Below are 14,276 nucleotides of genomic sequence, written 5' to 3'. Positions count from 1 at the left end.
CACCTTAACCAAGGGGGCTAGGATGGAATTGGTTTAAAAATGACAGTCCCTCATTAGCGACCCAAAGTGGGCCCATAGGATAAAAGAATTAATGGATTAATGAAGATCGTTAATGAATACTAAAATAAACCAATGTGTTAATACTCTGTGAGCCACATTATAATTTTTTTTAATTATTTAGACTATGAGAAGAATCGTAAGATAAATATCTATGAATTTCATTAAGTATATTTAACTCTGTGAGCACAGTGAGTGTACAGCAGAGTCTGAGAAGATCACTCCGTGTAAGCAGAGTCTGAGAAGATCACTCCGATCTGGGTGTAAGGAGAGGGGGGTGTCAGAGTACTATTCACTTCTGTACCAATGAGATACAAAAAGATTACAAGCAATTAATTAAAAAAACTTCACAAGAGTGCAGCCAGAGAGACCATTGTATAAGGAAACAAGAATTACATGGGAACACCATCATTTGGACTGTCATCTGAGATACCCCTCCTGTTCTTTTTTCTTTATTAGTAGGGCCCGTACTCAGTTTGTTTACCAAATTCCTCTGATTAAGGCAAACAGTCACTTTGAATCCTTGTCGGTTTTGTTGAACAAGTTACTTACCTTCGAGAACGATATATTTGTAAGAGAGATAGATTAGTTATAGATTCCTTACCTTAGAATTACCCCAGGCGTCAGACTGGATCCGGAAAGTTTTTCATCAGCAGTACCCCTGTGTGTCGAAAGGTGGTATCCGTCGGCTCCGTGTTCGTCGTTGGCGTCATGGTTGCCGAGATGACGTCGCTGTAGCTACTTAAACACCGGCCTTGCGCGCTGGTGTCAGTTCTGTACACAGCTTTCCATTCCAGAAGCGCAGAGCCATGCAAGACACTGACCACTGGTGCACAAAACTAGGCCCCTGACAGGAAGTTCTTAACCCTAGAAATCAGTTCGCAGAACGGGGACAATGGGTGGGGCAGTAAGGAATCTATAACTAATCTATGTCCCGAATGTAAGTAACTTGTCCATCTGAAAGAGACAATTAGTTACAGATACCTTACCTCAGAATAGATACCCCAGCAATACCAACCCCGGAGGTGGGTCTACGAACTAAGTTCACACCAGAAAGTCCTGGAGAACAGAAAGGCCAAAGAAGCCGTTTCTCCGGACTTGGCTGTCCAGGCAGTAGGGTTTTGTAAACGTGTGTAACAATGCCCATGTAGCTGCCTGACAGATGTCATTGAGGGGGACTCCACATCCCAAAGCAGTGGTAGCTGCCGTAGCCCTGGTGGAATGGGCTCATAGCCCCACTGGAGGCTCCTTCTTTGCCAAGGAATAGCAAGATTTGATGCACAAAACGACCCATCTAGAGATGGTCCGTTTGTGCGTGGTCCGACCTTTTTAGCACCCATGTAGCCAACAAAGAGCTGGTCAGCAACCTGGAATTGCTTTGTGCGATCCAAATAAAATGAAAGCGCACGTTTTGGGTCCAGAAGGTGGAGCCATTCTTCTTCTTTGGAGGGATGCAGAGGAGGAAAGAAGGTGGTCAAAGTGATGGTCTGTCCAATGTGGAAAGAAGTAACCACTTTAGGAAGGAAGGATGGACGAGTTCGAAGGACAATTTTGTCCGGATGAACAGCCAGAAAATGAGGCTTAGAAGAAAGTGCTTGGAGCTCACTCACCCTGCGCGCAGAAGAGATGCCCACCAGAAAGGCAGTTTTTAAGGGTAGAAGTCTGAGAGGACAGTTATGTAGCGACTCAAAGGGAGCAAACATAAGAGATGTAAGAACCAAGTTCAAGTCCCACTGGGGCATTATGAAGGGAACAGGAGGAAAAAGCTGAGTAAAAAAGCTGAGTAAAAAAGCTGAGTAAAAAAGCTGAGTAAAAAAGATGAGTAATGCCCTTAAAGAAGCGATTTTCAACAGGGGACTTGAAAAGAGAAGGCTGATCAGGAAGCCTAAGAAAGGCTGAAATGGCCGATAGGTAGCCCTTTAGAGTGCCCAGAGCAGAGCCCTGCTGGGTCAAAGAAAGGAGGAACAAGAGAACCTCAGAAAGAGAGGCGGAAAAGGGATCCACAGCCTTTGCTGTGGACCATGCCACAAATTTGTCCATCGGCAGGCGTATACCGTCTTAGTGGAGGGACACCTGGCTGCCAAGATAACATCACAGACTTCGGGAGGAAGGTCGAAAGCTGTGAACTGTCGCCGCTAAATCTCCACGCAAGGAGGTGGAGGCTGGACAGGTTCGGGTGGAGGACCATCCCCTGCTGCTGCGACAGACGATCCTCCCAAAGAGGCAGTCGGATCGGAGGATCAATGGCCATGTATATTAGCTCGGGATACCAGACTCTTCGTGCCCCATCCCGGAGCCACAAGAATGACTTGGGCCCGGTCGTGCCTGATCTTCTTCAGCACCCTGTGCAGAAGTGGTATAGGCGGAAAGGCGTATAGAAGAACGCAACTCCACTCGTGACGAAAAGCCTTGCCGAGCAAGTGCAGACTTGGAATTTCTCTCTCTTCGGTGGTGAATAGATCTAATCAAGGCTCTTCCCACTGTTGAAAGAGACCTTGCACCACAACCGAGTGAAGATGCCATTTGTGATCCATTATGCAACTGCGGCTGAGTTTGTCCGCCCTGGCATTCAGCGAACCTGCCAGGTGTTGAACCACCGGGGATATGCCCTGATGTTCCAGCCATATCCAGAGGCGGTGGCCTCTGGATATAGGGTCTACGACCCCACCCCGCCTTCTTTGTTGTGGTACTGTTTGTTGCAGTACCACTTGGCGGTGGTGTTGTCCATGAACACCTGAACTACTCTACCCTGGACAGAGGGAAGGAATGCTATGAGTGCAAGACAAATCGCCCGAAGCTTCAGAAGGTTGATGTGGAGCCTGGGCTCTGCCAGAGACCAGAGGCCTATGATCTCCTCCTCCCACCAATATGGCAGCCCCATGCCAGAAATAATGCATTGGTCACCACTGTGAACTCTGGTTGGGGAAGGGAGAAGGCATTGGGGAAGGTAGAAGGATCTTCCGTGGACCCAATCTTGGTTCGTTAGCCACCGCTGCAATTGGTGTGCAGTGCTCTCCGAGATCTAGACGCAATTGGACAGGTTCCCCTAATGTTGTGCCCACTGGAACTTCAGGTCCCACTGCAGAGCCCGCATATGCCATCTGGCATGGTCCACCAGCAGGATGCAGGAGGCCACCAGGCCCAGTAGCTAGAGGGTCATGAAGGGGAGGGAGTAGCCCCTTCGGACTATCTGCAAAACCTACCAGTCTGAAGTGATGGTGCGCCAGTGAGGGAGGTGATGGTGAAACCTGCCGCCCACTGGCGATTGGTGGCCCTGTAAGGTCGGACTAGGAGGGTTTGGAGGCTGCTGCAGAGGGGGAGGCGGCGGACTGGCCTGCTCACTGGCCCCCAGACCCACGACGGCGGGTCCCACATCCCCGGCCGTTCAGGGGCTGAACAGCTTGCACTGGCCTGTGGCCCTGGGTGAAACTTGGGGGGTACCCCTTCTGTAGACATGAAAGGGGCGAAAGTCAGACTGTGCAGGACAAGTGGTGGAGAGGCCCAAGGACTTGGCCATAGCCCATGAGTCCTTGAAGCGCTCTAGCGCGCTGTCTGCCTTGTCGCCGAACAATCAACGGCCATCAAAGGGCATGTACAAAAGGGTAGCTTGGACATCCTTAGAAAATCCCCAGATCTCAGCCAGCGTAGCGTTGAATGGCTACCGACACTGAAATCGTCCTACCTAGCGAGTCGCGGTGTCCAGTCCACAGCGTATGGTAAACTTCGCTGCGTCTCGCCCCTCTGCAACTTCACGGTAGAGCACAGCCTGGGTCTCCTCCAGGCACTGGGGCAGCACCTGCGCCACCGTATTCCACACAGAGTGGGTATAACGGCCCAATAGACATGCAGTGTTTACGGACCGCAGCCCCAAGCTGGAGGAAGAAAACATCTTCTTCCCAAGATGGTCCAGCTTTTTGGATTCCCTATCAGGTGGTGCGTTAGGGAATGCGCCTTTGTATGTGGAGGCTTTGACCACCAAGCTCTCAGTGGTGGGGTGTTGGGAGAGGAAAGTGGTGTCACCTTGGGCCGGGCGGTGGTGTCGGGCAATCATACTATCCACAGGAGCCCCAGTGTTGGGCCTGGACCAGGTGCCCAAAAGTATGTCGGTTAGGGCTTCATTGAACAGCAGCAGGGGCTACGAAGAGCTCGCTGCCGGCTGAAGCACTTCTGTCAGGAGGTTAGTCCTGACTGCCACCATAGGTAGCTCGAGGTTGAGAGCCTCGGCCGCCCTAAGCAACACCACTGCGTAGGAAGCTCCCTCCTCCTTAGCGATGGTAGGAGGAGACAACATGCCAAGATCTGGGGAAGTATCGAGATCACTGGCTTCCCCCAGTTCCTCTCTCCAGTCCGGGTCATACTCTAACTGGTCAGTTAGAGGGTCTACAGACCCCTCCCAGTCCTCCTCACCCTCCTCTGGTTGCCAATCTGGCCTAATTGGAGCACCAGGCTAGAACAAGGGCACAAAGGTGCCCAACGGCGCCGGATCCAGAGTTGGTCTGGTTCCGTGTCCAGTTCAGGGGTCGATGTTAGCTGGGGACAAAACCTGCATCGGCTGCGGACGTGGTGCCAGTGGGATCAGCGTCTGGGGAGGTATAATCAGGTCGATCGGCGCTGATCCGGATCCTGGCCTGGGTCCAAGGGGCCATTAAATCAATGGGGTAACACCCACAAAATCAAAGGACCTGGGTATCAGTAATATAAACAACAATGGCCCTAGACTATTAATTAAATTGACTTAATCCATTCGTTAGCTTATAAATTAGAAATGCGATTCAATCGGCATTAGAGAAATCAAGCTACATGGGAGAGAGAGGTACAAAACACCATCCACATTTCAAAAATTTGTATTTATCAAAACGAAATGACACAGTTATTTACATTGTCAATCAACAATAACTAGAATGTACGGCGCAAGGACTAAAAGGAGCTATAGTCAAGGGTGAACAGAGAAGTGCTCAAGTGATAAGAAGAAAGGAGAAAAAGATTAAGGCATCTGATTTAATTATTTACAAAAAACAAACAAGCGTTTCAATTCCGCTGGTTAGCTAGGCCTGTCCAAAGTGTTCTTGGGGGAAAGAAACCAAGGGGAAAGTGAAGGGTACAGGCACACAAAATAAAAATGTCGACGTTTCGACCCTAATGCTCTAGGGAATTTTGCTTCCTCGGCTGCGGGTCTTCATCAGGACATGGGGGGGGGGGGAGGGGAAAAGGGTATCTGGCCGTGATCACACCCGTAGTCTTGATCAGCCACCAAAACAGCTGGGTAGGTGCAACTCCCTCCTGGCTGGTTGGGATTCACCTGGTTCAGGTTCAGATGGTCTTGTGTTGGAATCAACTCGTGATGTAAAGAATTAAAACCGATGTCCAATGGAGCAAAGTTTTCCTACCGGTGCCTCCAGGGCAGTCCGGTGTTGTAGGGAGTTGTTAAGCCTCCAATGTATGTCGGAGTGCCAAACGTACGAGGAGAAATTGATGTCTCCACTGGTACTGACACGTCGGGATACAGGTACTGTAAATTGCCTGCGTGGTTTCAACGACGCTGGCTTGTGTCCGGGTGTCGGGCATTTTTATTTTGTGTGCCTGTACCCTTCACTTTCCCCTTGGTTTCTTTCCCCCAAGAACACTTTGGACAGGCCTAGCTAACCAGCGGAATTGAAACGCTTGTTTGTTTTTTGTAAATAATTAAATCAGATGCCTTAATCTTTTTCTCCTTTCTTCTTATCACTTGAGCACTTCTCTGTTCACCCTTGACTATAGCTCCTTTTAGTCCTTGCGCCGTACATTCTAGTTATTGTTGATTGACAATGTAAATAACTGTGTCATTTCGTTTTGATAAATACAAATTTTTGAAATGTGGATGGTGTTTTGTACCTCTCTCTCCCATGTAGCTTGATTTCTCTAATGCCGATTGAATCGCATTTCTAATTTATAAGCTAACGAATGGATTAAGTCAATTTAATTAATAGTCTAGGGCCATTGTTGTTTATATTACTGGGTCCAAGGGGACCCTGCGGTGCCGGCGTCGAAGGCTCAAGGCCCCCAGCCGAGTCCGTGGGGTCCGAAGGCGCCCCGGTGGAGTCGGCTGCCCAAAGATGGCATGCATCACTTCGTAAAAGGTGCGAAGCTGGGCAAGGGTCACTCCGGGTCCCAGGAAGGGAGGGAAACTCTGAGACGCGCGAGGGGCACCAACCGCATCCCTTGTCGTGTCGGCCGACAGACAAGGAGAAGTCGAAGAATGACAATGCTTCTTCGACTTCTTCTTGTGCTTCGGAGTGTGAAGACTTTGAATAGGACTGGTGGTGGTGGCTCCCTGACCGGTCCCTGAACCTCCCACGCGACGGGACTTCAAACGGCGTGGAAACAACTGTCGGGCCTTGAGAAGCTTTCGGGACCGCTCCCGCAAAGACTTCGGATTCATGGTCCGGCAGTCGGAGAACGACTTGGGATCATGGTCGCGCACCAGACAAAACACTAGAATCAAGCTATCCTGGCTGAAGAGGGGTAAAACCCCGCAACCGGTCCTAGGATGCTTGTTTCCGGTCCGGGGAGGACCTGGCTTGGCAGTTCGGGCAGGACTGTTCCCATGAGGCACAGGGTCAAGACTGATTTGATTATGGCCAGGTCTAAACTGGGGTGGCATGGTGAGCAAAAGAATGATGGATTTAACCCAGATCTCTTGACTGGGGGTGAATGTTGAATTATTTAAATACATAGTTGTTGGGACTTTTCTAAAAATCATCTTCATCATAAAGTGAGTAATCAGTAGTGGACACATCATCACACAACACTCACAACAACTAGGTAGAATAAAAAAGAGCCAGCAAGTTAACAATATAGGACATCTCTTTCAAATGCCGAAATAAGCTTGTAAAATAGCCCTCTTTTTCACTCTAACTATGATTTAGCAACCTTACAATCCAAGGTGTGACTATGGGTCTGTATTGTACAACACTGACAAGGGCTCAAAGTGGCCATTTCTGTTAACCAGAGGCATTTGGTAAACAAATCAGCCCTACTAGTAAAGAAAAAAGAATAGGAAGGGGATGAACTTAAGATCTGGGTTTTCAGTTTGCGTCCTGATGGATCCATAGGGTTTATAGGGCAAAAAACATGTTGGCTCAGATTAAAACCCAGTAGGACTTTTTATATAGTTATATTCTTTTAAGTTCACCTTTTTCTTTTTAATCTTATTGTGGCAAAGGCAGACTAATATTTTACGACCACATTTTTACATCAGATAATTGTATAAATATATTGCAAGCTAAATCTAATATAGGGATACCTCGACACTTGGGGGTTCCCACAATTTGAAAAGGTCGGCATAAAGAGCTTCATTTGTAGGCCCTTGTGTATTGCACACCCAACCTTACACGGAGCAAGTCCTGATGATGAAGCATGCCACTTTGGTAGGTGAGAGTCTCTGCATCAAAATAATAAATATTTTATAGTCCTAAGAGACAAGATAGCTCCTGGATATAAAATATTTAATTTTCAGACTATTCATCACTGGAACACCACGTCATGCTTAATTAAATTTAATAGTTGGAAGGGACTGTGGCGGACCGGAAACAAACTCTCACTCCCCTTTATAATGTACACATCCAAAACCCACTATAAGGGGTTAAGAGAGTCCCTCTTATCAAGGACATATCCAATGCTCTGTCTATACACAAACTGTACATAACAGGAAAGCACTGCAGCCAGAAAAAAATGCATTACCATGCCTGTGTGTTATCCGCCGATTTCGGACAATTCAGATTGCTCTGGTCCTCTTGATGATTAATGCCCTTTCTAGGTAGTTTTAACAGCATCAACTACCTGCGTCTTCTGGAAAAGACACGTGGAACATTTCTTTCAAGTGAAACTTCAAAGGCATATAATTGTGGCTCGACTAGTGTACAAAAATAAGTAAGGAAAATATTTCAATTACTGTCCAAGAGCAACATTAGAGTGCCAGGCAACTTTTCCTCGCACATTGGTGGCAGTGGACCACTTCTGGTTTATTTGTAATATTCTTCATAGGAGTATTTTCTTACCCGGTCTCTGGTAAGGGTCTGGGTCCTGTTCTTGTGTATGATGCGAATGAAACCTGGTGGCTGAATCCAAGCCTCTCCATCCACCTGCACAGGCACCCCATCATCCCCTAATATGGTGATCTTGACCATTCGACACTACGTGAAAAATATGAGGAATAAATATAAATCTCATTAGAAAGCTGTCTCTATGCCATCACTTTAAAGAGAGGGTACATTCTTTATACCATGCCATCACAGAAGTGATACTTTCTCTATGCCTTAATGCCCTGGGTTGGGGAGTGGTTATTGTTTCCATACCATTCAAAGTTGCATAAATTACGAAAAGGTTACTTAAGATTATCTCAAATAGTATTATGCGGCCATTTGTACAATCAACATAATATATTGTCAATAACACGTAAATAAATGCAAAATGGGTAATACAACTAGTACGAAAAAAGCACACACTTAATTTCCCTTATAGTCGGATAATAGCACCAATCTCTTTACATCCTTATAGACACCATTTACAAAAATGGTGACCCTCCGGGGAGGTCACTCTCACTCCACGCGGCGCCGCCTGTGTGCCCCTGCTGCCACTGCCGAGGACTCGCTGGTTAGTGTGCTCCCTCTTAGTGCCCCATTTCTGTTCTGTGCCACTCGCTCTCCCCCCCCCTTTTTGTGCCCCATTTTGCTTGTGTACCACTCGTTTCCCCCCCCCCGTCTGTGCCCCATTTTAGGTCTCGCACCTGCGATGCAGGGCGAAAAGCCCTGCTGTCGCAGAGTGAGCCTATTGCTGTTGGTTCTGCTTTCAAGGACTAACAAGAGGAGACAAGAGACTGTCACGCGCAGCCTGCTGGAATCGGATCAGGTCGCGCGCGTGAACACGCGCTCCAATTCCGGCATGCTGATCCCCGTCACAATGGAGTGCGCACGTAGACAGACACACGCGGGCACACACACACACACACACAGACACACGAGCACACACACACGCTGCCGCCTCCCCGCGCACACACACACACACACACACACACACACGAGCACACAGAAAGTGTCGATCTTTACCTTGCGCATCCCACCAGAAGACCGTAAAATACGATTGTCTCCGCTTTCCTTGCTACTCTAACCAAGTTCAAGAAGTGAAGGCAAGGGGCGGTGAAAGGAAAAGCGAGTTTACAGTGATTGACAGGCTACGTAGAGATACTGGGCGGGCCTTCGTGACTGTAGTTCCCTATCAATCCTGTGATTGGCCAGAAAGGATGACAGCCATGAAGAAGAAGGTTTGCCTATCCCAGAAGGGTCCTCCTCCAGCTGCTGCCCCGGAAGAGACGGCTATGCAGCCCCAGAAGTGTTCTCCTACAGGTTGCTCCCGTTGGTTGGTGCTGTGTGAGTAGTACCTTAGCAGACCCCGTGGGTTCGGAAGGTGGCGAGTGTCTCTGGGCCGCGGAGATCGAGAACTCACAACGTAATAATAATGTTGAGAGCAGCCGTAACAAAACCACCGGGAGGAGTCAGGAAAGGACACAGGCATTGCCGGGAAATGGAGAACAAATGTTCCGGGAATGCACACATTGCTCACCAGTACGGAGCAGGTGACAGCTAGCCAATGGCCTGCGAGTGTATTTGCATTATTTTTTTGTTGTTGTTGTTAACTAATGCTTAGGAAAATATATATATATATATATTTTTTTTTGCATATTATATGGTAGTGTTATAGCATACATGGGCACAGCTCCTTCCCATCAACCCCCCGTTGATGGAAGGTGCCCCGCAGCCATCACACCTCTCTCCCATACTCTCCTCCCAGCTCAGCCTTCAGCGAGAGCAAGCCTAACGGAGCCTCCTGCGTGCCCCTCCAGCACTGAGCCAGGCAGAGCGGGCACTCCATCTTCCCATGCTCGGGCAACCACCGTAGGGACAGAGACGGGGAGCTGGAAAAAACAGCTGCAGCCCTTCTCTGCCTCCGGAGACCGCTTCTCTGTTCTCTTGCCACAAATCCCCCTTTCCTGGTTTCTGCCTTGCCAGGCTGGACGTGAGCAGCTTCACCCAGCCCCTACTTGCTGCCCCAACAGACTCAGAAGGGAGTGCACTTCTATAGCCCCTTCCCTAATTAGCATTTTTCTTGCCCACGCCGGGACTCAAACCTTAATTACTGCTGCTGCGCTTTAATTTATTCCCCCACCTACCCAAGTTTCGCTGTTCCTTTACATTTAAATGTACTTTCCCAGGAAGTAGGAGAGTAATATTCATGTACATCTAAAAGTTGCAGGTTCACATCGCCTCAAAATCAGTTCAGCCTTCTATGCTTACGGGGGTCAGTACATTGAGCGCCATTACAGCTACTAAGCTTAACACCTTGGCTGCTCTTGGACTTCCCCTTCTGTGCTGGACCATAATGTTAATGGGTGTGGTCATGACGAGCTCAGCTCGTCATGACCACACGAGCACAGTGCCTCATGACGAGCTGAGCTCTTCATGAGCACGGAGGGGGTTAACTAACACCAGATATTTAATATGCAGAAAAGTGCTCCAAAGTGTTGTATTAAAAAAGGCACTAGAGTTACTGTTTTTATTCCTCTCAGATCCAACTTCACCTACAATGTATTGGTCATTCAGTGCTTAATTTGTAAATAGAAAAGTGCCGGTGCCCAAGGCATTGCTTACCAGGCCCCTGCAGGGGACGCCTTTCCTTTCTGTTGTGCCATATAAGTGTGTTTGTGTGCCTGAATCTTGTCCGTGTTTAGGCTGAGTATCCAGAAACTGTACTGTGGGAAACTTTGAAGCTTGGGCAGGTTGGGGATATCAAAGGGCCATAGCAATTTGGCTGTAATTGTTTTATAACTCGCCAGAAATCAGACACCTTTGTGTTGGTAGCTTCCAAAATGGCTAAGGTTCGACAATTTGCTGCTGTGTATGCCCTGCTGTAACAAGCATTTGCAATGCAACAGGTCTCGCATTTACGCAAGTTTGAGCTATTGGTATTGTAAATGACAATGCCTATCATTTATGTTTTGGTTTTTGAAACATAAATAAAACGCATTGTGATTTGCAATGTCAATAGCTCAAAGTTGCGTAAATACGACACCTATTGCTTTGCAAATGTAATAGGTCTCCCATTTGCCAGAAATTAAACTATTGGCATTGTAAATGACAATGGCTTTTATTTATCTGTTTTCAAAACAAACACATAAATAAAAGGTTTGTCTGTAACAATGCCAATAGCTCTAACGTTTGCAAATGTGAGACCTATTGCATTGTAAATGCTTGTTTTTCTGTGCCACCCGTTTTCTCCCACTCTTTGTGTCCCTTTCTGCTTTCTGTGCCACTGTGTTTCCCGCCGCTGTGCCTTCCTGACCAAGACCTGGTGGAACGACTCCTCGGCTCCCGATATCGCCATAGCCGTCCCGGACGGATACAAGATCGCCTGCAGAGACCGCACCAACGGAATTGGAGGAGGAATAGCCATCGTCCACAAGTCCACCTTCAAGGTCTCCACCCACTCAGACGACACACTCAGCACCGCTGAACACCTGCACTTCCAGATCCACACTGACCCCAACACCACCCTCAGAGGAACACTCGTCTATAGACCCCCCCGGACCCCGGCCACAGTTCAGCGACTCCATCGCCGACCTCGTCAGCACCCACGCACTCGCCTCCTCGGGGACCTGAACTTCCACCTCGAGAACAACAACGACGCCAACTCCGCCACCCTGATCGACAACCTCGGCCTCAGACAGCTCGTCACTGCTCCCTCCCACGCTGCCGGCCACATGCTTGACCCCATCTTCTCCACATGCACCCACGTCTCCTTCGACCACACCACCGAACTTCACTGGACGGATCACCACTGCATCCATTTCACCTACAAGAAGCCCACCGCACCACCGCACCCAACAGCTGCCCCGCTCCTGCTGGAGCAAAGTCACCGAAGACCAGCTGGCCACCACCCTCGCCCAGAACCCTCCCACTGACCCCACCAACCCAGATGCCGCCGCCCGCAACCTCAAACAGTGGATCAACAACTGCGCCAACACCCTCGCCCCGCTCAAGAAACCCTCCAACAGCCGCGCCAGCAACAAAGCAACCTGGTTCACTGAAGAGCTCCAGACCTCCAAACGAGCATGCTGGAAATTGGAGAAAAATTGGCTCCACGAGCGAACACCGAACAGCCACGCAACCCACAAGGACGCCACCCGCAGACATCACCATCTCATCAGATTAGCCAAGAGATCGCTCTTCAAAGCCCATCTGGACAACAACGCACACGACAGCAAAGAGCTCTTCAGCATCGTGAAGGCACTCTCCAACCCCAGCGCCAACGACATCCCGTTCGTACAAGAACTGTGCTACTCGCTGGCCACCTTCTTCCACCGCAAGATCGCCGACATCCACGACAGCTTCATCATCACCACGACCACCCTGACAACGTCAGACTCCACTCCCCCTACGAACACCACCCGCACCAACCGCCTGACCTCCTGGACAAACGTCAACACCGACGAAACACGCAAGACCATGAACTCCATCCACTCAGGATCACCGTCAGACCCCTGCCCACACCACATATTCAACAAAGCAGACGCAGCCATTGCACCCCAACTACTGAAAGTTATCAACATCTCCTTCGAGACAGCTACATTCCCGGAAAGCTGGAAGCACGCCGAAATCAACGCCCTTCTCAAGAAGCCCAAGGCAGACCCCAAGGACCTCAAGAATTTCCGGCCCATCTACCTGCTCCCGTTCCCGTTCCCGGCGAAGGTTACAGAGAAAATAGTCAACACGCAACTAATCCGCTACCTCGAGGACAACAACATCCTAGACCCATCACAGTAAAGATTCCGAAGAAACCACAGCACTGAGGCAGCCCTCATCGCCGCCACAGACGACATCAGGATTCAACTAGACAACAGCGAAACATCAGCCCTCATCCTCCTGGACCTGTCAGCCGCCTTCGACGCGGTCTTTCACCGCACACTAAAGACACGCCTCCAGGAAGCCAGAACCCAAGAGAAAGCCCTAGACTGGACCACATCCTTCCTCTCCGGCAGAACCCAGAGCGTCCGCCTCCCCCTTCCGCTCCGACGCCACCTAAAGACACGCCTCCAGGAAGCCGGAATCTAAGAGAAAGCCCTAGACTGGACCACATCCTTCCTCTTGGGCAGAACCCAGAGCGTCTGCCTTCCCGTTCTGCTCCGAAGCCACCGACATCTGCGGCGTACCCCAGGGATCATCCCTCAGCCCTACGCTGTTCAACGTCTAAATGGACCCCTCGCTCACGTCGCCCGCCAGCCAACCTCAACATCATCTCCTACGCCGACGACACCCAGCTCATCCTCTGCCTCGCCAAGGACCCGCACACCGTCAAAACCAACCTCCATGAGGGAATGACGGCCGTCGCCGAATGGATGAGAGGCAGCCGACTGAAGCTGAACTCTGACAAGACGGAGGTCCTCATACTCGGATCCAGCCCCTCTGCCTGGGATGACTCATGGTAGCCGACCAGGCTGGGAACAACACTGACACCCTCCGACACGCACGCAACCTAGGAATCATCCTCGACTCCTCCCTCTCCATGTCGAAGCAGATCAACGCCGTCTCCTCCTCCTGCTACAACACCCTCCGCATGCTTCGCAGGATCTACAAGTGGATCCCCACCGAAACAAGAAGAACGGTGACACAGGCCCTCGTCAGCAGCTGGTTGGACTACGGCAACGCACTCTACGCAGGAATCCCGGCCAAACACCTGCGACGACTGCAACGCATCCAAAACGCCTCCTCCTGACTGATCCTCAACGTCCCTCGCCGCAGCCACATCACCCCCCACCTGAGAGACCAACACTGGCTCCCCGTCAACAAGAGGATCACCAAGCTACTCAACCACGCACACAAAGCACTCCACAACACCGGACCAGCCTACCTCAACAGTAGACTCAGCTTCTACACCCCCACCCTCCTGCTCCACTCCGCCACCCTCGCCCTAGCCACTGTCCCCCGCATCCAACGAACGACCTCCGGCGGCAGATCCTTCTCCTTCCTCGCTGCCACAACCTGGAACACCCTCCCTACCCACCTACGGCCGACCCAAGAGCTGCTCACCTTCAGAAGACTCCTCAAGACTTGCTCTTCGAGCAGTAGCGGCACCTCCCCCCCCCACACCCCCAGCACGTTGGGACCCTAATGGGTAAGTAGCGCGCTCTA

At 50.1% G+C, this 14,276-nt stretch overlaps 1 protein-coding gene across 6 annotated transcripts in view; it reads right to left on the bottom strand.

Annotated features, from left to right (window-relative positions):
* DGKD (diacylglycerol kinase delta) overlaps positions 1-14,276 on the bottom strand; it is a 977,235-nt gene that overhangs the window by 169,876 nt on the left and 793,083 nt on the right. For all 6 annotated transcript variants that reach the window (XM_078666032.1, XM_078666033.1, XM_078666031.1 and 3 more), the window contains one exon: positions 8,094-8,228. In XM_078666032.1, coding sequence (XP_078522158.1) covers positions 8,094-8,228 — 135 coding nt within the window. The remainder of the gene's footprint in view (positions 1-8,093; positions 8,229-14,276) is intronic.

Source organism: Lissotriton helveticus, chromosome 11 (genome assembly GCF_964261635.1).
Source record: "Lissotriton helveticus chromosome 11, aLisHel1.1, whole genome shotgun sequence".
Classification (NCBI taxonomy): Eukaryota; Metazoa; Chordata; class Amphibia; order Caudata; family Salamandridae; genus Lissotriton; species Lissotriton helveticus.
The sequence above is the reverse complement of the archived record's forward strand: the minus strand, read 5'-3'. Positions and strand labels throughout refer to the sequence as shown.